At 39.9% G+C, this 26,857-nt stretch overlaps 1 protein-coding gene across 7 annotated transcripts in view; it reads right to left on the bottom strand.

Moving 5' to 3' along the window:
* The window catches only part of FRAS1 (Fraser extracellular matrix complex subunit 1), a 460,403-nt gene extending 434,715 nt beyond the window's left edge, over positions 1 to 25,688 (bottom strand). For all 7 annotated transcript variants that reach the window (XM_074396330.1, XM_074396331.1, XM_074396334.1 and 4 more), the window contains exons 1-2: positions 24,588 to 25,688; positions 17,271 to 17,302 (exon numbers count right to left, since the gene is read on the bottom strand). In XM_074396330.1, the coding sequence (XP_074252431.1) occupies positions 17,271 to 17,302; positions 24,588 to 24,663 (108 nt within the window). In that variant the 5' untranslated portion in view covers positions 24,664 to 25,688. The remainder of the gene's footprint in view (positions 1 to 17,270; positions 17,303 to 24,587) is intronic.
* Between the last annotated feature and the right edge of the window lie 1,169 nt (positions 25,689 to 26,857).

Below are 26,857 nucleotides of genomic sequence, written 5' to 3'. Positions count from 1 at the left end.
TAGCTGGGCATGGTGGTGCATGCCTGTAATCCCAGCTACTCAGGAGGCTGAGGCAGGAGAATTGCCTGAACCCAGGAGGCGGAGGTTGCGGTGAGCCGAGATCGCGCCGTTGCACTCCAGCCTGGGTAACAAGAGCGAAACTCCATCTCAAAAAAAAAAAAAAAAAAAAAAAACTATTCCACTTACCAAAGATTTGATACTTCAGTCAACTTCTTGCCTATGATTTTTAAAAATGATTTTAAATCTATACAGTTCCAAAGAAACAAGCCTCAAAATATTTGGCCAAAGTGCTTTCCTATACATTCAACTGTTTCTCCTGAACACCTGAGCATACCAGCCTCTTCTCTAATGGATACTTCTGAATACTGCAATTATGCCTCCTCTTTTAGCCCAAGGTAGTGCGGACAGCAAGCAGTCTGCTTTCTGTTCCCTAGGGGAATCAATCAATCAGGCTCTTGGAGGCACAGGCACTGTGGTATCCCTTTTGGCTCTTGATAGGCCTTTTGTTGTTAGTTCCTGTTTCCTAGCTGTGTTCCAAACAAGTGAGTTTGCCAGAGAGCTGATTTACCAAAAGGTGAAATGCCAGTCCACCTGCAGTGTAAGTTGTGCATAATATTACACCTATTAAAGCGTGGGCCCACTCAGAGATCCAGAAGCCAGCAGTTTTCAAGACAGAAATAGTGACTGAATAACTTTCATTATTCTACCAAAAAAACCCCATAAAAATCATGTGTCGTAAGGAGATGATTGTCAATATTGAAAATGAAGGTTCTTAGTTCTAGTTCCTGATTTCTCTTTCTGTTTTATTACCCCATCACTTTGGGGTAGAATTTGAGATAATAGTGCAGAGGAATGTTGAGGAGAAAATCTGAGAAAAAAAAGAAGAAATACTGAGGTTAGAGAACACGTCTAAAAGCAAAGACACAGGATGACATCTACACCAACACTCCAGCTACTTCTGACATCTATATGCAAAATCCTTGAGATATAGCAATAATAAATAAAACAAACCACAAAGCCACATTTTCCAAGAATTGTTCTAGCTAATAAAAGCCAAGCTGTGATGGTGGCTCCTAAAGATTTTTTCAAAAAGACCCCTTTAATTCATGTTTCTGCTTCTTTGCTCTCTCCAGAATATCCCCCAAAGGTCCCACACAATTCTCTTACATGAATGTTCATAAACATTTTGGACTCCCACTGAACATAAATTATAGAGCCCTTCCATACAGGACATTCTCATGATCCTATTCTTTCTTGCCCTATTCCACCTACATTCTTTTGCCTAAAGTACATCTAGCTTCTATTTTTTTTTTATCTTAGTGGCATCCATAAGCCCTGAGCCATGATCTGCCCTTTATGAAACCATCAGAGTCAGCCTAGGAGTCTCCCAAGAGCACATATCAGCTATGCCCATTTATCTATCATCCTAGGCAGTAATTTAGTAGGTTTTCGCAGTAACAGGGCACAGGACAGATGGGTTTCAGTAGGGAGTGGTAAGGGGAAGTCTGGCTAGCATGGACAAAATAATAATAATAATAAAAAGTTAAAAAAGAATTTTCTTCAACTATAGAAAACCCATGTTGAGAATATCACCACCAGCATGAGACACAACTTACCTCACATCCAAACAATGAGTTGCTAACTTTCTATCTTCTACAGAGATATATTAGTCCATTCTCACACTGCTATAAAGAAATATCTGAGACTGGAAAATGTATAAATGAAAGAGGTTTAATTGACTCACAGTTCTACATGGCTAGGGAGGCCTCAGGAAACTTAACAATCATGGCAGAAGGGGAAGTAGGCAACTTCTTCACAAGGTGGCAGGAGAGAGAGAGGAGAGCAAACGTAGAAGACCCCCTCATAAAACCATCAGATCGTGAGAACTCACTATAGGAGAACAGCATGGGGGAAATTACTCCCATAATCTAGTCACCTCCCACCAGATCCCTCTCTCAACACCTGGGGATTATAATTTGAGATGAGACCTGGGTGGAGACACAAAGCCAAACCACATCAAGATAACTAAGTTGAGTCTTGATTTCCACTCCCTAAAAGCAGTCCTTGAAGGTCTCAATGAATCGACAAGTAAATTAAATATCCTAAAGAAAGTTTCCTTTATATTAGGGAAAAAAACTTAATTTATAGTCACTACAAGCTACTAATAAGAGAAAAATAATCAAACTTCTGAACTTCTATCATAAAACTCTTGTCTCTCTTTCACGCTTTCAGGAATCAAAGGGAAAAAGGATGTTGTAACTCCAAAAAGGCTAGAAATGATAGCTCTTTCTGATAATAGCCTGAAGCTTCTGAAGCCCTCTTACCCTGCTGTCGCTCCTCATGGAGGGACAATGATTTTGCCATGGAAGCTGTACGTCAAGTCATAAACTCATTTCAGACAAATGGAAAAATGTTCAGCCCTGTATACTTTGAGCTCTATCTTTCTAGTCGATACATTTTTAGTCTCCATTACAGACTGTTTCTCCTTTCTGCTAGTCATTTATCAAAGGAAAATAAATGAAACAAAGACCCGAGAAATGTTCCAAATAGTCATTTCAAGAAAACAATGAAACATTCCATTTCAAAACATATTAACATCTAACCTACCACCCATTTACTTCACTACCTACCCATCCAAACTACCAAAAAGAACATCAATGTGGCCCTAACTCATCAAATGTGCCCATGTTTTGCTATTACCTTCAAACAAGTGAAGGTTTATTATAGAGTGAAATATGTCCAGCTAACTTTCCTTCTCAACTTCAGATAAAAGCAAGTGAACATGGATGTCAGTCTAGGGGTACAATGACAGGTAGCTGGAATATATGAAATGTGATTCAGGGGGGCCCAAGGCACAGGGATCCGTATGTAGAAATTGGCAGAGCCATTCCATGGAAGAGTCAGAAGTCTAAAATCTAAAGTGCAAGGTTGGGTTTGGGGCCAAAGGGGAGTTAAGAGATAGAAGACCTGGTTCTGATGATGCTTTCTCCAGCAGCGTTCATTAGGCCAACAAAGCAGATGGTCGCTCTCACTTAAGACTTCGTAAACAAGCCATGCTGACTCCAAATGTCTATTTAACCTTGTAGAGAGCATCTGCTCCTTTCTCTTCGGCCAGCGCGCTTTCACATTCAGAACTTCCCTCCTCCACTTGATGGTATGGTAAATCATAAGGTTTCTTCTTCCCCACTGAGGGAGTGATTTTACCTGGGGGTATGGTCCTTGACTAGAGCCAGAACAATCAGAATGTTTTCTGGAACTTTTGATGGAGATGGCATCTCTGAAGGGGACTCTCTTTTCTCCTGGAATATGAGCCATTTGAACTGTATCAATCAATGTTGCCATCACAAGGAGGCTGTCAACCCAAAAGAAAGTGTAGCCAAGAGAGGTGGCATGAAAAACACATATTGCCATCATGTGAATGAATATACAGCTCAGTCTCAAGCTAATTTTATTCCCTAGGACTTCTGGTTGAAGGAGCAAAACATTACAGACTCTCCTTAAGCTAGTTTGAGTTGAGTTTCCATCACTCACATTAAAAGTCTTAAATAATATAATTTTCATAGCCTTCCTCTTGCTTTGCTCCTATCTTTGAAAAAGAACTTTGTCCAGGTTGTCCTTGCCATTTGCGGTTTGATTCCACCCCACCTACTTGGTCACTTCTTGATTTTCTCCAACCATTTTCTCTTCACTCTTTCAACTTCTGTCCTTCTCTCCACTGGTTCCTTACCCTCTACTTACAAGTTCTCTCCCTCTTGTTGACAAAACAAATGGGGTTCTTCCCCCTTATGAGACTTCAATCACAGAAAGGCACATTTTAAAAATTAGTTTTGGTCACAAGATTTGCACTAAGAACTCAGCCTTTTTCACTTAACATTACCTCAGAAATGTGCCTTTATGGTCACATGCTCTTCTCATATATTATCTTAATGGCTACACAATGTTCTATGTCAAGTTAATCTATGATGATTTACTTCACCACTCCTCTAATAGAGACATTTAGGTAACTTCTTATTTTATAACATAAATAGAAATTCCCAGAAAGCAACTTCTTTAAATATAACTTTTCTTTCTTCTAAATTAATTTTTTAGGGCAAATTCCCAGAAGTCTCATCAAAGCTGGGTTTAATAATTTAAATTTTTTAAACAGGTATAAGGTGATATCCCATTACTGATTTAGTTTTTACCTCATTATTAACAACAATTCTTCTTAATATATTTGTCACTTATATTTTCTCTTATGTAAACTCTCTATTCTTATTCTCAGCCACTTTAATTCCTAACATTTAGTGGTATTCTTAAATATTTACATGAATTCTTTTTGGTTAGATTTACATTTTTAAATTTTTTTGTTTTTAATTATTATTGAGTGAATTCTTTATAAGTTCTACCATGTAATTCTTTATAACACTAAATCTTTGAAAATCTATACTTCATGTTTTCTTTTAATTTTTATACTATTAGATATTTTTAAATGTTACCAAATTTGTTAAGACCATCTTCTATTCCATCAACTTTTAAAAATCCATCATTCTCAAATTGAATGTTGGTTTATTCTTACCAAGGTTTTATCTTTATCTTACAGTCAGAGAATACACTAACTAATGGCAGTTTAAATAGGTATGACTTCCCCAAAGGGCAATGTAATAATGTGTATTAAATGTATACACAAACAGACTTTTAAAAAATGTATACCAGGTGACTCAGAAGTTGTATTGCTAAGGAATGTGTCCAAAGGAAAGAATTGAAAAGTGCACAAGAATATTCATCACAGTGTTGCTTACACCACCAAAATATCGAATTAATATGAATACCAATCAACGGGAATGTGTAAAATAACTTATAGTCTTTCCATAATGAATAATGGTATAGATCTGTGTATTGGCATAGAAAGATATCCATTATACAGTATTTGGTTTAAAAAAAAAAAAAAAAAAAAAAGCCGGCCAAACAGTGCATATTGCAGTGCCTATTTTGTTAAATACATACATACACAGAAAAGGTTCTGCAATGAACTCATCTAATATTTAGTATTAATTATTTTTGTTTGTGGAATTGCTTGGATTCATGGAGTTTTCTTCCCATTCTCTATATTTTATGTTTGCTAGGTTTTTTAGAACAAGCCTATATTCCTTTTAATATAATAAATAAAGCAACATGGCCATTTTCTCTTAGAAAAAAACAAAACAAAAAAGTTGGAATGATATTGTTTCTGTGTTTTGTGGTTTGGTTTTTGAAAAACACTACTGTTTGCCCTTTTCTAATTGTTTTCTGTTTATAAGTGAAATAACAGACACAGATAGACAAATATCACATCTCATTTACAAGTGGGAGCTAAATAACATGTACACATGGATGTAGAGAGTAGGATGACAGACAATGGAGACTAGGAAGGGTGTGGAGATAGGAGGTGGGTGGATGATGAGAAATTACTTAATAGGTGCAATGTACATTATTCTATTGATAAATACACTAAAAGTCCTGACTTCACCACTATGCAATATAGCCATGCAACAAAATTATACTTGTACCCCATAAATTCATACAAATAAAATTCAAGATAATAATTTATCTATAAAACAGAAGATTAAATTCATAGTTGTTTGTTTTTGGTTTTGTTTTTTGAGACAGGGTCTCCCTCTGTCACCCAGGCTGGAGTGCAGTGGTGTGAGCATGGCTCACTGAAGTCTTGACTTCCCAGACTTAAGCAATCCTACCACCTCAGCCTCCCAAGTAGCTGGGAGTATCGGCTAGTGTGTGTGTGTGTGTGTGTGTGTGTGTGTGTGTGTGTGCACGCGCGCGCACATGTAGATGGAATCTTACTATGTCAACCAGGTTGGTCTTGAACTCCTGGGCTCAAGCAACCCTCCTGCCTCAGCCTTCCAAAATGCTGGCATTACAGGTGTGAGACACCATACAAGGCCAAATTTATAGTTTTAAAGATACAGTCTCCCTTACTGAATACATATCCTTGACCTTAATAAGTTTGGATAAAAACAGCTTACAGGAATACACATGCCTTGATGCTCACAGTATTTCTTTTATTTTACTTTATATTCATCTTTTGATTGGTGTTATTGAGAATTTTTTCCTCCTAATCATAAGCGAACAGAATAAGAAATACAAAAAGACACTTATTTTTCTTCAACAGTTTAATTCCTCTAGAGTGGCAACCAAAGCAGCTGTTTAACATGAGTTTCCCTCCTTTTCCTATGCACTTTAGTTACCTTATTCCTATAAAATTTTCCTCTCTTCTCCTCGAAGACCTCAGGCTATTAAGAATCTTTTCTAGCAGTTCATGTTTTTCAAGAAGTCCTATTATTCCTTAAATCATCTGACCATACTTGATTTTTCTTTTTAAAAATATATTTTAGATGTAAAAATTGAGAAAGCTGATAAAATTCTAGAAGCAAACAATAATATAGTTCTGTTGTCCAGCATGAGAGAAAAACGATGTTTTCCAACACCTAGGGTAGTATATACAAAATAATTAGGCTTCCATTTTGATAAAAAAATTTTAATACAACAAAATGGACTTTATCCTAATACTATCTGGAGCATAATTTAATCTTTGCAAATTGTGAGAAATGCTCACTAGAATAAAGAGAAAAAAAAAATTATATCATCACCTCTGGGTGGTGGGGAAGATCATTATGAACATCAATATTAAAGTAGATTAATGCCTATTAATAGGGAGTTCTACTTCATATAATGCCAGATGAACCCATTATTGCTGAACTAGTAATGAGCTTAGTACTGACTCACTGTTGGAATATGTCTGCAAACTGATCTCTCTTTTTCAAGAAGATGATCACAAATGGAGCTACTCACACCCTCTCCAAAGCTCTACAGAGCAATTGCATCTGGACATGGGTGAAAAGGAAAAGAAGAAGGAACACAGCAGAGGATGGTGCTCCAATATCTCATCTCCAACAATACACTAATCAGATTGCACTGACAAACTCTGAATTCAAGAGCAAATGATTTCCATTTCAAAGCATCCCCACTGCCTGCAGAATGTAATTCAAATGCCTTATTCCAGGCCCTGTGTGATCTGGAGTTTAAAAATCCCTTCTCAGTGTTTCATCACATCACTTCTCTTGCTTCGATCAAACTGGACTCGCTTTGCCACTTATGCTTTCACTCATACCTATATCCTAAGAGCCTTTCTCTCATCTCTCCCCATTCTAGAGTGGCCCATGTTTCAAGGCCAAGATCAAAAATGATTTCCTCCTGAATAAGAGTATTCTAATTGCAAGCATGTATTTACTATATCCCAAGTACGTTCACGTGTTACTCATTTATCCTTGCAGCAGCATACTGCTCATTTATCCTTGCAGCAGGATATTAATCCTGTAATATAGGCACAACTATTAACTCTATTTTAAAGACAAGGTAAGTAACTTGCCCAGGGTCACACAGTAGTGAAGAGCTCAGACTTAAACCCAAGAATCTGGAGCTCTGCCCCTTAACCATGGTGCTGCACTTCTACCTACTGACACTGATCTCAAACTGCTTTGTACTGAGTTCATTATCTGATTATAGGGTATTGGGTCGACTGCTGTTGGCTGCAGTAACATAAAATGCAGTTTGTATTTGTTTAAACAATGAGGGAACTTCTTAGCTCATACAATAATTTCCCAGGAAGTTCAGTTCCTGTGCTGGTTAAGTCAACAGATCAAATAATCAACTCCTCAAGGAATCAAAATATCCCATCTTTCTCCTCTGTCAACTTCTGTGTGCCAGCTACATATTCTAATGACTGTAGCACCTCCAGAGATCATGTATCCATGTGCCAAAGTTTAAAGACTAAGTTTCAAAATCTTCTATCAATAGAGAATTCTTTTTTCCCCACTCTTGAGGTGCAGTGTATCAACACACAATTCTAGGCCTTTCTTATACCCAGGAAGGTGGCATGATTTATCTACTCGGTAAATTTGAAAGAGCAACTAGGCATGCTTAACTCAGTTCTGTCGTCTTTCCTCTTCTAGGGAGCAAGCCTGTCAACCAAGACAGTATGTTTTCCTCTGTTTCCACAAGCAGTAATTCTTGCTTTATCAGCCCTTCTGCATGGGAAACCTGCCTCAGCAAGGCTCTGTGAATGCCTAAGTCTTCCCGATTCTGAAGGGTCAGAACCAGCAACCCAGTTGGCTAAGAAAACTGAAGCTATATCCTTCAACTTAGCTTCGTTGGTTAAAACATAAAAGGATGATATTTTGACTTCTATATTCTTTGTTGTATTTCTCAACTTGTTCAGAACTGGGGGAACAAAGGTGCAATTAATGGAGTCCTTTCAAACACCCAACAATGTTAGCAGAGTTCCATGCATATCTTATTGGCCAAAAGTAAGTCACACTCAATCCTAAACCAATCCCTGGCAAAGGGATATAAACTTTCTGATTAGCTCACAACTAGGAAAGGGAGGGAAACTGCAACAAAATCAGGACTCTGCCCACACAGAAAAGAAAAGGGACTACTGGCTAAGTAGCATGTTCCTGGGTTACAACTAATATCCTATTAATCTTGGTACTCTCCATAGATCTAATCACAGCGTCTAACACATAGAATTTGATCAATAAATGTCTTTGGAATCTAGTTGGATCATTAGTACCACCCATAGCTACAGCAAATATGGAAAGGCTTCTTTTTAGTCAATAGTTTCATATTTCTTCTGTTCCTGATTTCTCATCACTTAGATCAAGTTCATTCTAGATTATAGGGAAACTCAACACAGGAAGAACACCAAAGGATGAATGTCTATTTCTGCTAATAATTCTCTCCTGCTCACTGTTACTGAACCATTTCAAGAATGTAAGGTACAAAGAACAATGAAATCTGCTCTCCAGTGTACACACCCTCACCTCCCTGATCCCTCCCCCACCCATTCAGTTTCCCTTTGGAGGAAAGAAATGACATAACTTTAATAAATAACCAATCTTGGGAGCTGTCAGGAAAGAACTCACAGGTCATGGCCCAAACTCAAGAGCCTCCTGGGTACTAACAATAAACCATTTCTTACTATGAAAGCTTGTCCCCTTCCTTCCTTTCATTTAGCTTATAAATGCTGGGAACCTAAGAAATTGTTGCTAAAAGAACTTAGCTGGGACATCAGAAGCTATATGCCTGTCTTACATAAAACTGCTGAGTAATTTTTTAAATTTTATTTTGTGCCAATTTTATGTTTAAGTGTCACAGAAGCAAAATGCCATCCATATAAAATTTTCAAAGTCAACTTTTCTTTAGACATTTGTAATTCAAATTTCAGAAAAATAAAAGCTTGCTTAACTCAATTGCCATTTGATATTTATATATTCTCTTTCCCTTGGTAAGCAAAGAACTATTAAAAGTAACTAAACTATAACATGATAATATCATAAGGTGTCATAAATGAGTGACAGTTCTATTATAGGGGATTTATACATATATACCCACGCATATATAAATGTACCATGTAGAAAATAAACATATGTATATACTTTGTAGTTATAAACAGAAATAGAATAAAATAAAAATGAGATCTCAAGTTGTAAGCAATCTGGTGCAAAAATGGCACACACTTAAAAATAGTGAGGGAAGTGTATGGTCTGAACAGAATATTGAAATATATGATAAAACATAGCATAGTTTGAGCAAATTAATATGGCTTCCAAGCGCAATTTCATCTTCTAAATTCAAAACAAAGCATAAGAAATGTGTTTGTTAACTTAAAACATCTGTTCCTACCACATGAATATAAATAAGAATAAAAATGCATATGGATTATTCATCAATAAAAGTACAAAATCTCTTGTGTTATTCCTCTCACACAATTATTCTAAGAACATATAAATTCCCAAATAAGAAACCATCACATCTAATTATGATGGACGATTTATAAAAACCCAGGAAGCATAAAAAATCCTGAGGCAGCTAGGGCCCAGTCCTCACTACCTGAGACCTAAGGATACAAAGTTACTCCCTTTGAGGAAATAAAGGGGAAGAAACTCTTCACTGCACACTCTGGTGCCAGGAGAGTTTTTCACCCTCTGCAAGGGCTTCTTGCCTTAGGCAGAAGCACGCAGCTCTAACCTTCCATCCACAGGTGAGAACTCAAGTCAGAAAAGCCTGCCTCTGCTATCTCACTCCTAATTCTGTTTGTCTAGTCTCAACCTGAACATCTCTAGTTAAAGGAGCTCATTATCTCTCTAAATTTGTGACAACACCTAGCACAGTAATGATGTGTTGAAAAAATAAGTTTTTAATCATAAAATAAGTACATTTTAATAAAGAGTGGCATCCCCCACTTCAAAGTATATTACTCCACATTTTAAAATAAACACGAGTCATAAAAAATGATGAATTTTTGCTAAACTATAACTTAAAATGGTGATATCCTATAATACTTAATTAAAAGGTATTAAGAAATTACCCAATACTTTTAGGGAAATTAAGGAACGGCTGATTGTATTGCTTCTCCTCTAAGTACATCCTCAGGACACCAAGTATTCTCCCCACTGCTGAGAAGTTCAAGGTATTTCAATAGCAGCCAGTGGCCATCATTCACTGTTTGTGGGGAGATTTCAAGCACTGAATAGTGAAAACTTCCAAAATTTCATTTCTCTTTTCCGCAAAATCTCTTGAGTATGTTGATGAATACAAGGACAAAGCAATTCTGAGACATTTTCATTTCTACAGGGCTGTGTCTTTTGTGTTACTGTTTCAAATTTTTTAAATTAACACTATAGCAAACCAATTTTTAAAAAGACTCTAGCATTGAAGAGCTCTAATGGTCTCCCTTAAAGCTCCTTAGCCCTAATAAACAAGGTCTTCAGATTAGACCAGAGGTTCTCAATTTTTTTCTGTTCTAATATAAATAATGGATAACACTCCCATGAGTTTAAAAATTCATAAAATTTTTAATGGAATATGTAAATTGACTGTAATTCTACCCCTTTTCTTTTATTCAAGAAAACATTGATCCATAACAATTGCTTGGTTTAAAAAAAAATCACGACAACAACAAAAAAGAAAACATATCAAGCGATATGGGGAGAGTAGTGTTATAACTGTGTTGACCTCAAAACTGTTTAAATTACATAAGCAAACAAAAACAGCAAACTTAGGTGCTACAACAAATTTCATGTTACTTTTCTCACAACTGCTGAAAATACTCCAGTAAGCTTCCACCCAGGGTAGAAACCAACCACAAAGCTCTATTTTAAGTACTAGAGTATGTTAAGAATTTTAAAACCCTAATGCTGCACTGTCCAATATAGTAGCCACTGTCTATGTGTGGCTACTCAAATTTAAACTTTAATTCATTGAAATTAAATGAAATTTAAAATTCAGTTTCTCAGTATCGTCAGCCACATTTCAAGTGCTCAGTAACCACATGTGACTCACAGCTACCACACTGGACAGCACAGCTATGGAACATTCCCACCATCACAGAAAGCTCTACTGCACAACATCGTGCTAAGGAATCTTGGAGAGAATCTAATCCAACTCTCTGAATTTACCAATTTAGAAACTGCGACATCATTTCATTCAAGTGACTTACTCCATGCTACACAGCTAGTAATTACAGAGCCAGAACCTGAACCAAGACCCTGGACTCTATAACTCACTCATTTCCACTCCAACATCTTGTTACCACCTGGATGATGTGAATACCTGTTCCTTGCAGGGACAGGGACAGTTCTGGGTTCTTTCACAAGTACGCTCTCAGTTAACTGTCACATCAATGCTAGAAGAAATATAATCCCCATTATGTAGATAATAAAAGTGACACTTGGCTGTATAAAGTATTACATCTGAGACCACACGGCATGTATGTAGTGGTGCCAAAATTCAAAGTGGAAAGCCTGGATATTCCTGCAGTGTTATACATAGTCAACAGTCCACAATTTTGTATTATCCTTGAAAACTACTCTTCCAGATTTGCTAAAAATTAGTGCCTTGTGATTCGCTTTCTCAGCATTTCTCAGCAAAAGTATCCCAAGTAGGAAAATCCCAACACTTAACACTTCTGATCTGGGGAAGATGGGTAGTTTATCCACCCTTGCCAGTCATCACTGCTTTAGAACGATAGCAGCCAACCTTTACTGAGCACTGTAAGTCACAGCACTGGATGAAGTGCTTCATGTTCGTCTCCTTTAAGCGTCACAACAATCCTGAGAAGTAAAACAGTTCATCTCCATTACACAGACAGAAAAATTGAAGTGAAGAGTTAAGTCATTCATCCGAGGAAGAACTTTAAAAAGGATGTGTGTTTGCTTGTGGTGACACAAAAGGAAAGTTGTTTTTTTTTTTTTTTTAATACTTGATATAGTTGGAAAAGACAGAAGGTATGTGAATACTTTGAAATAAAAAATTAATTTTCTTCCTCACACTGGATGTCACAGTTAAACCTAGATAGTTTCCCTCTGATGGATTCCCGATTTAACACAGTCACACTGTCTTCCACAAGGGCTGACTTGAGAGAAAGTCTTGTGAGCCCAGGAGTGCATGGGTATTATGGGGTAAGAAACACACTCCAAAATAGATTAATTCAATGTTTTTCAAGTTATTTTTAGTCCCTTCTGGTCATTTCTTACCTGAGGAATAAAAAGAAGAGAAAGTTACAGAAGAGTTGAAAGAAAAGAGAAGGGAGAGAGCTGAAGTCAGTCCATAAGTGAGAGACGGCTACATATGTTTAGGACTTAATCACCCCAGGATGTCACTCACTGCAAGTCCAGACAGCTGTCGAAAACTGGGAGACACAATGCAATACAAGGTGAGGGAGATCTATACATGCACACTTACATACATATACACACATATGCACATATGTAGTACATAATACACTGTACATTGTATTTTTTTTAAGATGACATGCCTGTCTAAACACGTTTCGCATCACATAGTGAATCTATATGCTCATCCTTTACCAGTGCAGGATGGCCTCAGTTAAATGGGAAGGAGTTAGCCAGGGACAGCTGGCTTTTGTTTTCAAGATGACATGTTTTTAAGGTGTTTTTAAGATGGTGTGCCTGTCTCAACATGTTTCACATCACGTGGTGAATTTGTATGCTCATCCTACACCAGTGCAGGACAGCCTCAGTTAAATGGGAAGGGGTTAGCCAGGGACAGCTGGCTTTTGCGGGAGGTCAGGGACAGAGATTGGCAGAGACAACTGCATGGCAGTTGTGGCAGGGAGGGGGTGGGCATATAGGACTGAAGGCGGTGAAATAAGATAGTTGTGTTTAGAGACAACAAACGACTGTCTCGGTTGTGAGAAATAGAATGCTTGATCAATGACTTAAGAATCAGAACCAGATTTGAACTCTCTTTTCCACTAGCACTTACTGTGTAACTTTGGACAAGTGACTACTTCCTGAGCCTCAGCTTCCTTATCTGTAAAGTGAAAAAAAAAAAAAAGAAAAGAAAAGAAAAAAAATGAAAAAAAAAAAACCAAAACCTAGAAACTATTTCCTGGGTTTGTTGAGTATTAAATACATAGTAGGTGCTTAGTAACTGTGTCTTCCTCTTGTTCTTCTTGGTTGGTTAAGAGAAAATGTGTTATGGCAGAAAAGCACATGCCAGGCATTGCACCTGGGTGTCTTTTCCACATTATCTTCTTTACAACAGCCCTTCAGGAGGGGCTTTCTTTGTCCTCATTTCACTCAGGGGCAATAAGAGGTTCCAGAGGTGATGTAACTTGCCCTACGTCACAGAGCTGGTTTGTAATAGAAGAGGAAGAATCAAAACCAGGTGTGTCTGACTGCCAGGGCCATGAATGTTCCACTATATCTAGCAGCTTCCTAAGCAACAAGTGATGAGATTGAAACGTATCACGGAGAGGAATCCTCACAAGAGAGGCAGAGAGTTAGCACTATACTAGCAGCAAGTGCCTAAATCCATGTTCTCTTTTCCTTGATAGGTTTTATGAACTCTAGGTAAAGCTGAGGCTTTGCCATTTTCAACCAGAACAACCTTCTACTTCTGGTTACTTAACTGGGTCGTGAACATACCTCAAGAATGTCACATCCCTGCCCTAGTTGCCTCATCTATAAAATGGACAGTCTGGAATAAGAGATTTCTCAAGTCACTTCTACCTCTAAAACAGTGAATATGTGGGTAGAATTACAAAGTTTGGAACAGAGACACCAACCACTATTCTCAGAGCCAGCTCTTGAAAATGATGCCTCTTACAATAGAAGTCTTTGTCACCCAAAAAGTTGTATAATCGGGGAATCCTAGAATCCTATAGTAATGTTCTTGAACTCTTTAATTCAAAATACATGAACATACATGCACTCTCCAATTTCACTGATGTAGATACAATGCCTTTCTTTAACACTAGGGCATGTGGAGAGACAGCAGATGTGAATTATGTAGACAATAAACTAAGTCCACAACGCATCAACTACCATTTCCAGTTTCATCGTCCTTAAAACGGAAAGAGAACTGAAAATTGGTACAAATAACCCTGAACGAAGATCTCTCTAGATTTTGAAATATTTTCTCAATTTTTTATAGCTGTTTTTTCTACACTTAATTTGATGACAATTTTTTAGTGACCTGCCTCTGTAAAATATTTTTAAAGTATTCAACGAAGTTTCCCTAGAAACAAGAGCAGTACTTCTTTTCACATTCTCATTTCAGCAGTTTAATTAAATGATAAGTCTGATGTTGCCATTCTTCCTTTCTAGCATCTCAAGAGTTCACCCACCTGCCTGAAAGGACAAGCTAACGCCTGCACAAGGCTCAGCATGCTCTGACCCCTGCACTCCTCCCTGACCCATCTCCTGTCATCCTCCATGCACTGCCTTGAATGCCCATAGGCGCTCTTGCTTCAGACTTCAGTTTCTGCTCCCCATCTCTGGAATTCTCTCCCCTTGGGTATCCACCAGGCTAGCTCTTATCATTATATCTTTCAGTATGTCTTTGTTCAAATGTCACCTTCTCAGTGAAGCCTTCCCTATCACCCTATCTAACGCAGCCACCTTCATCCCCTATTGAGCCTTTTCTATCCCTCCCACCTCCACAATGTTTTTCCCCATAGCCCACCTATCTGACATTCTATATATTTTACATGTTAGAATTCAAGCTTCATGAGGGCAGGAATTTTCAACTGTTCACGGATGCAGTCCAGGGCAGGCCTGCAATTGTCATTCAATAAATATTTGTTTAATGATTTTATTATTGTAATAAATATATTGTCTTTCAGACTGAATTACATAACTACAATAATAAGTATCTCAAGTTTGAAGAGGTTTAGAAACAAATGTAGCAGATTGAGCTTGGTGGCTCATGCCTGTAATCCAGCACTTTGAGGTCAGGAGTTCAAGACCAGCCTGGCCCACATGCTGAAACCCAGTCTTCACTAAAACTACAAAAAAATTAGCTGTGTGTGGTGGTGTGCACCTGTAGTCCCAGATACTTGGGAGGCTGAGGCAGGAGAATTGATTAAATCCTGGAGTCAGAGGTTGCAGTGAGCCAAGATCCCTGCATTCTAGCCTGGGTGACAGAGCGAGACTCTGTTTCATAACAACAACAACAACAACAGCAACAACAAAGAAGGAAAGAAAGAAAAAGAAACAAATGTAGCAGATCCTTGATAAGCAAAGAAGTCACCTGGAGGAATGAGGAGCATGCTGGTGTGGGAGGGTGCAGCCCACTAACCTTGAGCAGCCATGAGCCCTAGGATCAGCCAGGGCATGGCAGAGAAGGAAGCAAGGTCATCCAATAAATTCAAGTTGGCTGGGCAGTTTCTCCTTTTAACTTGATCAAACTGACCTCTCTAATTACTTGATGCTTTCATATTCAAATGAACAATAACACATACCAAAATTAAATACAGAAGATGGTCTAGTCACCTTTTTTCATATAGAGGCAGAACAACAGAGGAAGACAGGATGTCTTGTTCTGGGCCACCCCTAACGGTCAATTACCTCTAGCAAATCTCTTCATCTCTCTCTCTCTCTCACCCTTTCTATTAAAAGAGGGAAGAGTATGAAATAATACATGGCCTGCCTATTTCATTGGTCTACTATAAGTATCAGACATATAAATGCTTATGAAAATATAATGAAAAGTTATGGAGCACTCTACACAATAAAGAATTCTCTTTCTATTAGCGTGGATAACTGACTTGTCTAAATATCTACTATAGATCCCCAAAAGTGATAATATATTTTGGAGCAAATGACTCCTAAAACATATTAAAGAATAAACAAGGCTGGACACACTGGCTCACACCTGTAATCTCAGCACTTTGGGAGGCCGAGGCAGGAAGATCACAAGGTCAGGCATTTGAGACCAGCCTAGCCAATATGGTGAAACTTTGTCTCTACTAAAAATACAAAAATTAGTATTATTTATTTATTTATTACCAAGCAGCAACTACAGTATATAAAGTACAGATTCAAGAATATTACTGTGAATATCTACAATTATCTAGACTCTTAGATACTTCAGATAGTCCTCATCTATTTCAATACCACAAGGATAATCCAAGATGACTTATTAATAACACACATGTCAATAGCAGGTTGTGATATAAATAAGCAAACTCTTTCCAACCATCTCAGTTCACTTTTATTATAGCATTTATTAAACCAAAATAAAAAAGTGGTGAAGAATGACTTGTCACACCATTTATTAGAGTTGATGGACTGTAGATAGTCTTCTCAATAAGGCTTTAACACACAGTTATGCACCATAGTGCATTAGTAATGAAAAGAAATGCATGAGACTTACATCAGCTTTTCCCCCAAGTCATTCTGACATTAAATTCAAAATCAATTTTACCCTATATGGCAAGAGTTCAGGGATAAATGTTAATTTGTTTACTCTTCACCAAAACTTAAGTTTATAATTCAATCAAAAACAGAAATCCTTCCTATTCTGCTTAATTTGATAATCATACTTTTTTTTGGAGAACGGTTCAAAGGAAGAAGCAAATGCAACAGGAAGATAAACAAATCATGTCCCTGTTTGTATCTGACAAAGGGATGGGATCTAATTTTCTCTCTGATTAAAAGAACACAAAGAACAGCCACAGAATGCAAATTGTGTGTTGAGTGTTTGAATTTCTCTTCCAATACCTGAGTATCCAAATGGAACTAATTCACTCTGGAAAAGGTATTAAAATTATTGAGCGTCATTGTGCCTGAATGAGGGCTAATACTCAAACTGTGAAGAAAAATAAACATATTCTACAATGACAGGGTCAACTCACTCACTCAGGAACCTCAACCAAGCATTTTACATTCAAAAGAAAGAAAGCAAGTATGTAAAGAATGACTTACCGCCAACAAGGAACCCTGATAGACACAAGCACCTGTGGGGAAAAACAAAACAAGAATTACAAGAGATGCATAACAAACCAACAGGCACTTCCTCAGCAAGCTTACTGCTAAAACTGCATCTACACGCATCATAATCAGTAAAATGTGCTTCTTCCAAAATCTTAAAAGTTTGAGCATTCTTCCCCTGGGGAAATAACCCCATCCACCAAAACAACATTCCTTGGACACACATTAGAAAAAGCATCATTAAAACTTATCACTTGAATTTTAAGATAAATGTATTTATAACGGCATGCTATAAACACAGTATATATTTTTCTTTGTGATAAGTCAGCAAAGCCTCCATAATCCATTCCCGTTTATTTATCCAGGCTTCCCTGTGACTCTCTGCTTACACTAAGTCTCCAGTCCAACCCAAGAGGCCAACATAGAATCCTGTGATATATTTACATGTCTCAATGCCTCTGCTCATTTGCATTGCCTACAGATGTACTTTGTGTAGTCAAGGCCCTTGAACTTGATCCCATCTCCTTTGTGAAACTTCTCCTGCCCATCAGATTATGTTCCTTGGAGCTCCTAGCACTTTGTGCCTACATCCTCCATTTGTGAATTTATTCTTGGGTACTTCCTTTCTAAAAATGTTGAAATGTTGCATCTATCCCACTACATAATATATGTGTGTGTGTATTATACATAGTGAAAGAATATATACACTATATATACTATTAAATATGTACTATTACATGTGTAGTATATATTCATATATACCCACTATATACTATATATAGTATGTATATATTATATACAGTATAAATAGTATATATAGTATTTATAGTATATATATATAAATATATATATATATACTATAAAACAGAAATCTTAATTTAAAAAAATATACACACATTACCAACCAATTTTTGAGCTGTACCAAAGGTCTTGATTTAACTTAGAAAGAGATGGGCAGTGTGCTATCACCTACTCTCTCAGAAACTGAGTCTGTAAAACAGATTTGAACAGTATGTACACACCAAGGTGAAGCATATCTTAACAATCTGCCACAGTTGGTTTCTAAAGAGAGAAGGACGTAACTTTACCACAGCACTTACCTCTAATGTCATTTATGAAATCTCAAAAATATTAACTTCTCAGGAAAGAACTGGTCTACCTTCTCTTCCAATAATGGAATTGAGAACAAGCTTTAAAAAAACTGAGATGACTATTTACACTTTGGTTTTAATCAAAGATCTCTGTGGGCAAATTTACTGAAATAAATTTTAGGTCCCTGACATTCTAATAAGAGTAACTCGAGATAAAACCTTGGGGGGAAATTCTTCCTAATTGTCTAATTTTTCCTTAAGAAATCTTGTTTCAAAGACTTAGTATTTCAGTCTATGCTATGTCATAAGAAAGGAGATATATATATATATATATATATATATATATATATACACACACACACACACACACACACATATATATATGTGTGTGTATGTACATGTTTGTGTGTGATGTGTGTATATAAAATAATCCCATATATCTCAAATAAATATATATAAACCCAATTCACTTTCTAAATTACTTATATGGATGTATTTAATTACTTCTGGTTTTAGAAAATTTAGATCATCACCACTTAGGGTAAAATTTAACAAAATTTAAACTTTAGAATAAACAAACAAAATTTAACTTTTAGAAAAAAAACACAAAATTTAATCTTTAAAATAAGACTATCCTCAAATAATTTTATTGCTCTCCTCCACAGCATTACCTTCCAAAGTCAATTCTTTTCATAGCTCCAAAGGAAATCAAGCACCTTAAGAAGTCTCTGAGAACCTATATCAAAACCCATTTTTGGAAGTTTAGAAAGCCATTATGAACTCACTGCAGTATGAAAAAATAAAGCAGCACTGAGTGTGGCACATCTATACCTGAGCAAGCAAAGCATCTGCTGGAGACTTAAGTCAAAATGGTATACAGTTGCTAAAAAATTATATCATAAGGAAGGTGAATTAATTCAGTTTGGTTTGCTCTGTATTGTACAATTCCAAAAGAAATCAGCTTTGCTCTCTGAGAGCTTTCCTAAAACAGAACAGTTCTACCCGGAAGGCAGCTGCATGAATGAGCCTCCATTAACACAGCTTCTAAAACATCATTTCTACTCTCTTGAGAAAATAAGCATTCCAGTGTGATGCCCAGTCCTATCAAACATTTATAATCACCCAATACCAGATGCAGCATCCAAACCAAACATATTTCTGTCACACACCCATCAGCAGATGAAGTTGAGGAGTTTGTTGACATGGGTACTCGGTGTGGCTTCTGGTTGATAGCTACAGTGGAGGTCTTTTCACTAATCCATCAGTTCACATAATATGAGAAAAAAAATTACTCTCTCCACTCATTATTTTTTTATTAAGAAGTACAAGAATGATTGCAGCTCTATTTGATGTTCATATTTAAGGCTTTGGTTGAACTTTAAAGAAAAGCCCAGCTCAAGGTGAATTCTGTGAGATGGTGCTGATCTAGGAGAAATGAGCCTCATTCAAAGGAAAACCGACGAAAAACACAAGACAACAGGAGTAGAGTTCTTTAACCAAGAACAATACCAGTTCAGGGCACAGAATGCAGCTGAGATGCCAGGTAATTTAAGTTCTGACACCTCACAGTCTGTGAGAAAATGCATGAAGTTTTGCAGGGTGAAGCAATTTTATAGCATCAAGAGGGAAGCCCAGATCCTGAGACCTGGGCTCTTTTCCTGTGTGACTGGCTCATTTCTTGCAGGTCACATAGACAAAATGTTACTGCATAAAATTTAAACAAGTAAATGTCTGTTTTTAATCCCTTTTGCATATTATAATATACTCCATTATGCGATGACTGTATAAAATCTAATATTTTTGGAGAAATTTTGAGATATAATTTGCATATATCCTGAATCCATTAGTAAACTGAGTAAATCAGAGAAGTTAAATCCAAGCACCACAAAATGTCAGACCCATTAGTTCAAAGAAATAGTGGCAGATACAACCATTAAGATACGAAAAGATTTGGAGATCATGGTACGACAAAAACATGACTCATTAGGAACAAGCAGCCACAAGTTAGCATTTAAATGTTCAGGCTTTATGTTGTGCTATAATTCAGCATATGGCTGTGTACACTGTGGAATACTTAAAATAGAATCATTTTCTGAACTGACAGGACAGCTAATGTCCTGATTATTGTCAGCTAGGATTTAGATCAATTAATAGAGTAGTTAAAATGGAAGTGGGCCAACTGTTTTGGAACTACAGTAAGATTTGGTATGAGGCTCCAACTTTGACATGCGGTAGTCCCCTCCCCTGCTCCGAGCCATGTGTTAAAGAATATTTTATGACTACTTGTGTGACTACAGTTGGGTGATATTGCCACCCAAGTCCGTAACAGTGAATATGGATGGCTGGGTCCTTACTAAAGGATGTATACTACATAAGGAGAGTAATGCCCAGAATCCAATCTTCAGAGAGCAATGGAATATAATTGATGAAAATAAGAGTCCACAATACCTCCTTATTTCCATTGCCAGGTAATTACAAAAGCCAAAAGATGCAAAGTTACAACCATCATCTAACATTTCCATACTGAGAAACCCAGCCAGGACCAAATGTTCCCATATCCCTACTGCTATTAAACTGTTATTAACAATTTCTAGATATGCAAACTCCTTGAGTGCAGGAATTATTTTGGCTTTGGTTTTGATGTTTGTACCCACCTACCAGACATAACCTGACACATAAACTCTCAATAAAGGCTTGCAGAATGAAAGAATTAGGTTACTTGTTTCCAGCCAATGCCTCCTCTTCCCTAACACTGAGTTTTAAGCCTAGAGTCTCTCAACGAAACAACTCTTCAGCCCAGAGCGGAACCAACTACCCTAACCTACCCATAAATAAAACATATTGTCTATCAAATGATCCTCTTCAATGAAATCTGTTCAATGGCATTTATAGGAAAAGCCTGGGATTTGGGGAATGCCTAAAATCACACGGAGAGTGATGGGATACAGACTAAAACTCAATTTTCTTAGTCTGCAATTCAATGATCTTTCCCTATCCCAAGGCAACTTTCTTATCTAGTGTAACTTCACAGGACTTTCATGTCAACAGAACTCAAGATATTTCTCCAGAAAATGCTAATGGCAGAGTTTCTCTGATTCAGAAAGCAGCCATGTTAGAAGCTTCTTTGTGACTTCTTGATTTTATTAAGTTCTCATATCATAGCATTAATAGTTTATCTGTTTAGCAATATAAGGCAATATAAAATAACACTGCCAATAATTTGCTTGTAAAAATTTACTTTGCTTTTGAGAATTAAAATAAAATTTAGAGGTCGGTCATGGTAGCTCATGCCTGTAATCCTAGCACTTTGGAAGGCCAAGGCAGGCAGTTTACTTGAGGTCAGGAGTTCAAGACCAGCCTGGCCAACATGGTGAAACCCTTGTCTATTACAGATATGAAAATTAGCCGGGCATGGTGGCGCACATCTGTAATCCCAGCTACTCAGGCTGTTGAGGCATGAGAATCACTTGAGTCCAGGGGGTGGAGGCAGCAGAGAGCTGAGATTGCAGCACTGCACTCCAGCCTGGGTGACAGAGCAAGACTCTGTCTCAAAAAAATGAAATTTAGAGCCAGAAAGTTGCAATTGACCACAAATAAGGCAGCAAATGCTGATCTTTTCTCTTCTATGTTTGATGATTAGCCAAAGTATCTTAGAGCTATCACCTAATTGACTTCATTTACTAAATGACAGACTAGATCAAAGAAGTTAGGTGGTTCATTCAAGGTTAGTCAGCTAACCAGAGGCCAGTTTACCAGTTAAGCTTAATTTAAAAGAATGTAATTTGCCAATATTTGTTCATCTGACCAATTTTTTGAGCACTTATTGTATGCTAGGAGCTAAACTGAAGATACAAGAATAGAAGCATCCTAACCCCTCAATAAGCACACAGCTAAGTGAGGAAGACCAAACCCATACCAAAAAAAATTGTCCTCTCTGTCCACTGAGAAGAAAATGATAAATTTTGCCATGAGCTGGTCAGCAGAGGTGTCACAGGGTACATCCCCTCAAAAGAAGTATATTGTACATGTGAATGTTTCTTTTCCATTTTAAAAAAGTATTCTCTGGGCTAGTAATAAAACCTTGAGATTTCTAAGATCCTTGCCGTTTTCCCTCCTTGGTCTCAATGCTCTTATTTTTTAAAGAAAAAGAAAAGCTCGAGAGGACCAAATAAGAGGTCTCATCAGATGACAAGTGGTTTTTTTTTGTCTGTGGGAATGATATCACTTAATTAAACTAATTAAATGAGATGTGTAAAGTGCTTAGCACAGTGTCCGGCAATACCTGCTCAATAAATGGCCGTGTTCATTCTTTATTAGATAAGCACCATCATGATGTGGGTGGAAACTCTCAGACATCGATCAGTTTATCAATCCGATTTGTGAAATGGCTATAGAATGCTCTGACAGGTAAAACAATAAGAAGCAAAGTTTCCAAAGACTCTTTGGAGTGATGTTCACCCCCCAACCTGGCCCTCACCCCGGCTTTCTGTGCTTCGCGTCCCCCCATCCCCACCTCCCAATCAATAGCTTTGGCAATTCTTAAACGTTGCTCACTGGATCAAGCAGTCTTCCAAAGAGCGCACCCTGTAGGCTCTTGGTAATAATGCCCTTTGTCGATTCCAGAGATTTGGTTCTGAGAAGCTGAATTATTCCAACTGCCCCCTGGTGAGCTATCCCGGGAGTGCTAACCACCTTTTCTGCGTTGCTGGAATAGGACTCTAAATAAAAAACTGCAACCAAGTGAAATTAATTTTTCTAAGTACCAAGTTTAGGTTTGGATGGCCTGGGGTGACTCTCTCATCTGCTTTATTATAATGAAGCCCTACAAGTTTTTTTTCCTTCCCCCAAAGTACGCACCCACACATGGACAATAAAGCTGTATTTCTACAGGACATGCATTGTTGAGAGAAGGCTGCACAGGTCCCAGATGTGCCTTTCCCGAAGATTATACACACTTGACACACATCCCGGAAGAGGGCAGAAAGCAGCACCTGTACCCATGGGAAAGTCCCCCACTACTGTTCATGGATTCCCAAGGCCTCCCACTTTCTCTTGGGAAGCCAGAAAAGAAAAGGCAGCTGCTCCGGTGACTGGAGGTCGACCCGAGGCAGAGCTTTTTCCTCTCCGGGCCTCGAGCAGCCCCCAGTCCTGCGCCGGAGCTCGGCCCCGGAGCGCCCCGCGCCCCTTCCCGGGACACCAGGGCGGAGAAGGCGGCCCGCCCCGCACCAGCCGCGGCTCTGATTTGAGGCTGGGCAGGTGAACTCTTCTTCCCGCAGCTGGATGAATAATGAATGGAACCGGGAGGGGAAGCCGAGAGCCAGGCGCTGTGGATTAACCCGTCTTCCTCCCTGCCCGCCGGCTCCCTTCCCCCTCCCTAAGCACTGGCTGGGCAACTTACCCGGCTCCTCCGAGCAGGTGGGAGCTCAGAGTGCCTCGCGCCCTCGGGCCCGGCATCCCAGGACCCCAAACTCTTGATTTACTTATTGACTCATTTATTTGGTTGAGCCTGGATTGCTTTTGATATCATGGCGACAACTACTCTCACGGCTTCCTTTTTTCTCCCGAAGCTCTGGGGTTTTACACGTAGCTCGGGGCCTCGGAGGAAAACCAGGAGGTGGAGGGTGAAGTAAAAGAATGATGAACCTAAACTCTTATTAACCACTTTTGTTCTGGGAAGCAAGCAGGTTCGTGTTTCTCCTTACTGGAGAGATTCCTTTCATTGCAGCTGAACTATCTACGTCCAGAACACGCTCCAACCAGTTAGTTATAAAATCCTAACTGGTTTTTAGGGGGAGATTGAGATAAGGAGGGCGGGAGAGCGATGGGGCTTTAAGGAGAAAGTCTGTGTGTTTCTTCGAAACACAAGTATTTCTAAACAGGTAAGAGCAATTGTTCACTCCTCACCTGTGCCCCATGCAGTTGCTTTCTCTTCGGGAAAAGGTAGGTGGTGGAAAGTAAAAGAATCCGCTTCAGAGATGTCACCTCCATCGGCCACCCACCCACCCAAAAGCACTTAGGGCAGAGAGGGAGGCCGTGTCGGGGGTTGTAATCCTAATACAAAACAGTCAGGAGTAGGAAACTTGTCGGCAAAAAGCCTGTTCGAGTTCCACTTCCACCCCACACTCCCCAGAAAAACTTCCACGCGACCCACATACCATAAAACCTACAGAGCCTTTGAAACTGCACGTTCACAGACACACACAAGGCACCGCTCTCTCACCTTCGGAATGATGAGGCAATACTGCAAATTCCACCAGCGCTAGGGCCAGACCAAGCCACACTTTGAGTACACCCATCGCCGCCTCGGCACCCGTGATGGAGGAGCCCAGCCTTCAGCATCCAAGAAGTGCTCGGCCAAAACGCTGGCTCCGGCGCCGAGAACCCCGGCGCACCGAGGGTGGGGGACAGCGGGCCTTTACCTCCGGGAAAGTGAGACGGACCGGCCGAGAGCGACACGCATCCGCTCGGAGGTGCCGGCGCAGGCTGGGGGTTCAACTGACTCGCAGCCCGGGAGGAGAGCGCGCCGAGCTCCCCCGCAAGGCAGGACGCCAACGTGGGCTGAGCTTTGGGAGAAAAAGAGGAGGCAGAGCGCAGTTATCCGCGGCAAAGTCTCGTCTGAAAGTTCCTGGTCACGGGCTGATCGGATCTTCCAGCATTTCCCTCGGGCTAGACCCTTCCGCTCCCGGGTCCCCGACAGTGGAGATCCTGGCTCTGGTTTGTCCGAAGCAGCTTTTTAAAGTTCACTTGACACCAGACGTCGGCGCTGCGTCGGCACGGCGGGTCGCCGGCAGCCCCGAAAGACCCACCCACAGTCACTCCTTGGTCGGGCCACCCCACTCGGCAGACCTCATTCGCCGGGGGCCGCTCGCTGGAAACTTTGTGCAGCGCTGCGGGCAGCTCCTGGGACTCGCCCGCGATGCAGCCGCACCGCGCCGCCTGGGGCTGCGCTCCCTGCAGCAGACTGTTCAGAAGCTTCCCAGGAAAGACTGGGGGGCGCTGCTGCTACTTTCTCGTCCCCGCCCCTCGCCTGGGTGTGCAAGGCTGCGGGGGCGCGGCTTGCTGCACACCAACGCCCACCTCCGCGCCGAACACCCCGGAGCTGGTCTGCAGGGTAGAGGTGCAATGATTACGGGAGTGGAAGCAGAGCCATAATTTTAATTGCACGAAGGAAAAAGCTAGCGAGACTGGAAAAGACCCCCGAATTCAAGGCCACCAGGGCGAGAGAGCCTGGAAACGCCCAAAATACGCCGGGTCTGGACCCCGCGTTTACAGGACACACGTTCAGCCTTCTTCTAGCCTTCCTTGCCACCTTCCACTCTGCTTTGCTCGGTGAGAAAATGGACCCAGAGACTCTGAGCTTTGGCAAAGATTCCAGAGAGTCACGTGGGGAAGGGGGAGAAGCGAGGAGGGGGGTGAGGGGAGGCCGAGAGAGCAACCTGATCCCTTTATTCATTCTGCTGGAGTTCAGATTGGCTTTGTCTGGGGAGGGATCAAAAGTGGTCACACCGGAGAGGAGGGGGTGGAGATAGGTGGCGCAGTCCTTGCTTAGGCACAGCTGAGGGCAGATGAACCGTGTCCATACCCCTCGTTAGGGGAGGAACCGATTCCGGGGGCTTGAGAGGGAAGAAGCGTGTACCCACATCAAAGGCCCTGGGGCTACCTCCCACCCCTACAGCCCGCCACTCCTGCTGAACTAAGTGCATCCGGTGGACCTGATTGATCCTTTTTACTCGCTCTGGGAACCTCAGGCTGTCGCATCCTGGCTTTTACCAGCAGCCTGGGAAGATTTTGGCGTGTGTGTCCTAAGCGGAGTCTCCCATAGCAAATGCACCTTTACCTTTCCCTAAAAAACTCTCTCAGTGTAACACAGCGCGGTGTGGGAGCTGTGGGTCCAGCTGCGCCCCCAAATGCCAGTGGCTGGGAAAGCAACATCAGGGCACGGCCGACTGGGGCCGCACTTGAAGAGCAGAGGCCTTGATTCCCCGCCAGGACTGACTGACGGCAGCTATTTTTATAGGACCGAATAAAAATAGCTGGTCCACGTTTAATCTTTTTATAAGGGAACGGTTGCATCAAAGAGATGCTAAGTGAGTTCTGATTGGCCCAGAGAAGAAACGTCTCGGGTGCCTCAGTTGAGCCGGGATGGGTGAAAGTGTTGGAGGGGAATTTGCAGAAGCAGTTGCATGAGCTGTGCTGGCGGGGGATCTCACTTGTTTCCAGTCTTCACGAGCACTATAACTCAGGCCCACGTTTTAATGTGCACTGATGCCACTTGGAACAATTCACTTTTTGGAATAACTAGAATAAGTTGAAACTGGCAGGTCTCTGTGATAGTTACCATTCAGCCAGAACAAAGGAGAACCTTTGACAACCTGGCTCTGATGTTAAGTATTTGGAGGACCCAGGGTTTGCACAATTCGCCCTCAGTCTCTCTATTAGGCTGTGGTCATTCAAAGAACAGAGGTTATATCATCTTTGTACAATATCTGA

Source organism: Saimiri boliviensis, chromosome 3 (assembly GCF_048565385.1).
Source record: "Saimiri boliviensis isolate mSaiBol1 chromosome 3, mSaiBol1.pri, whole genome shotgun sequence".
NCBI classification, from domain to species: domain Eukaryota; kingdom Metazoa; phylum Chordata; class Mammalia; order Primates; family Cebidae; genus Saimiri; species Saimiri boliviensis.
This window is presented reverse-complemented; position numbering and strand designations above follow the sequence as displayed.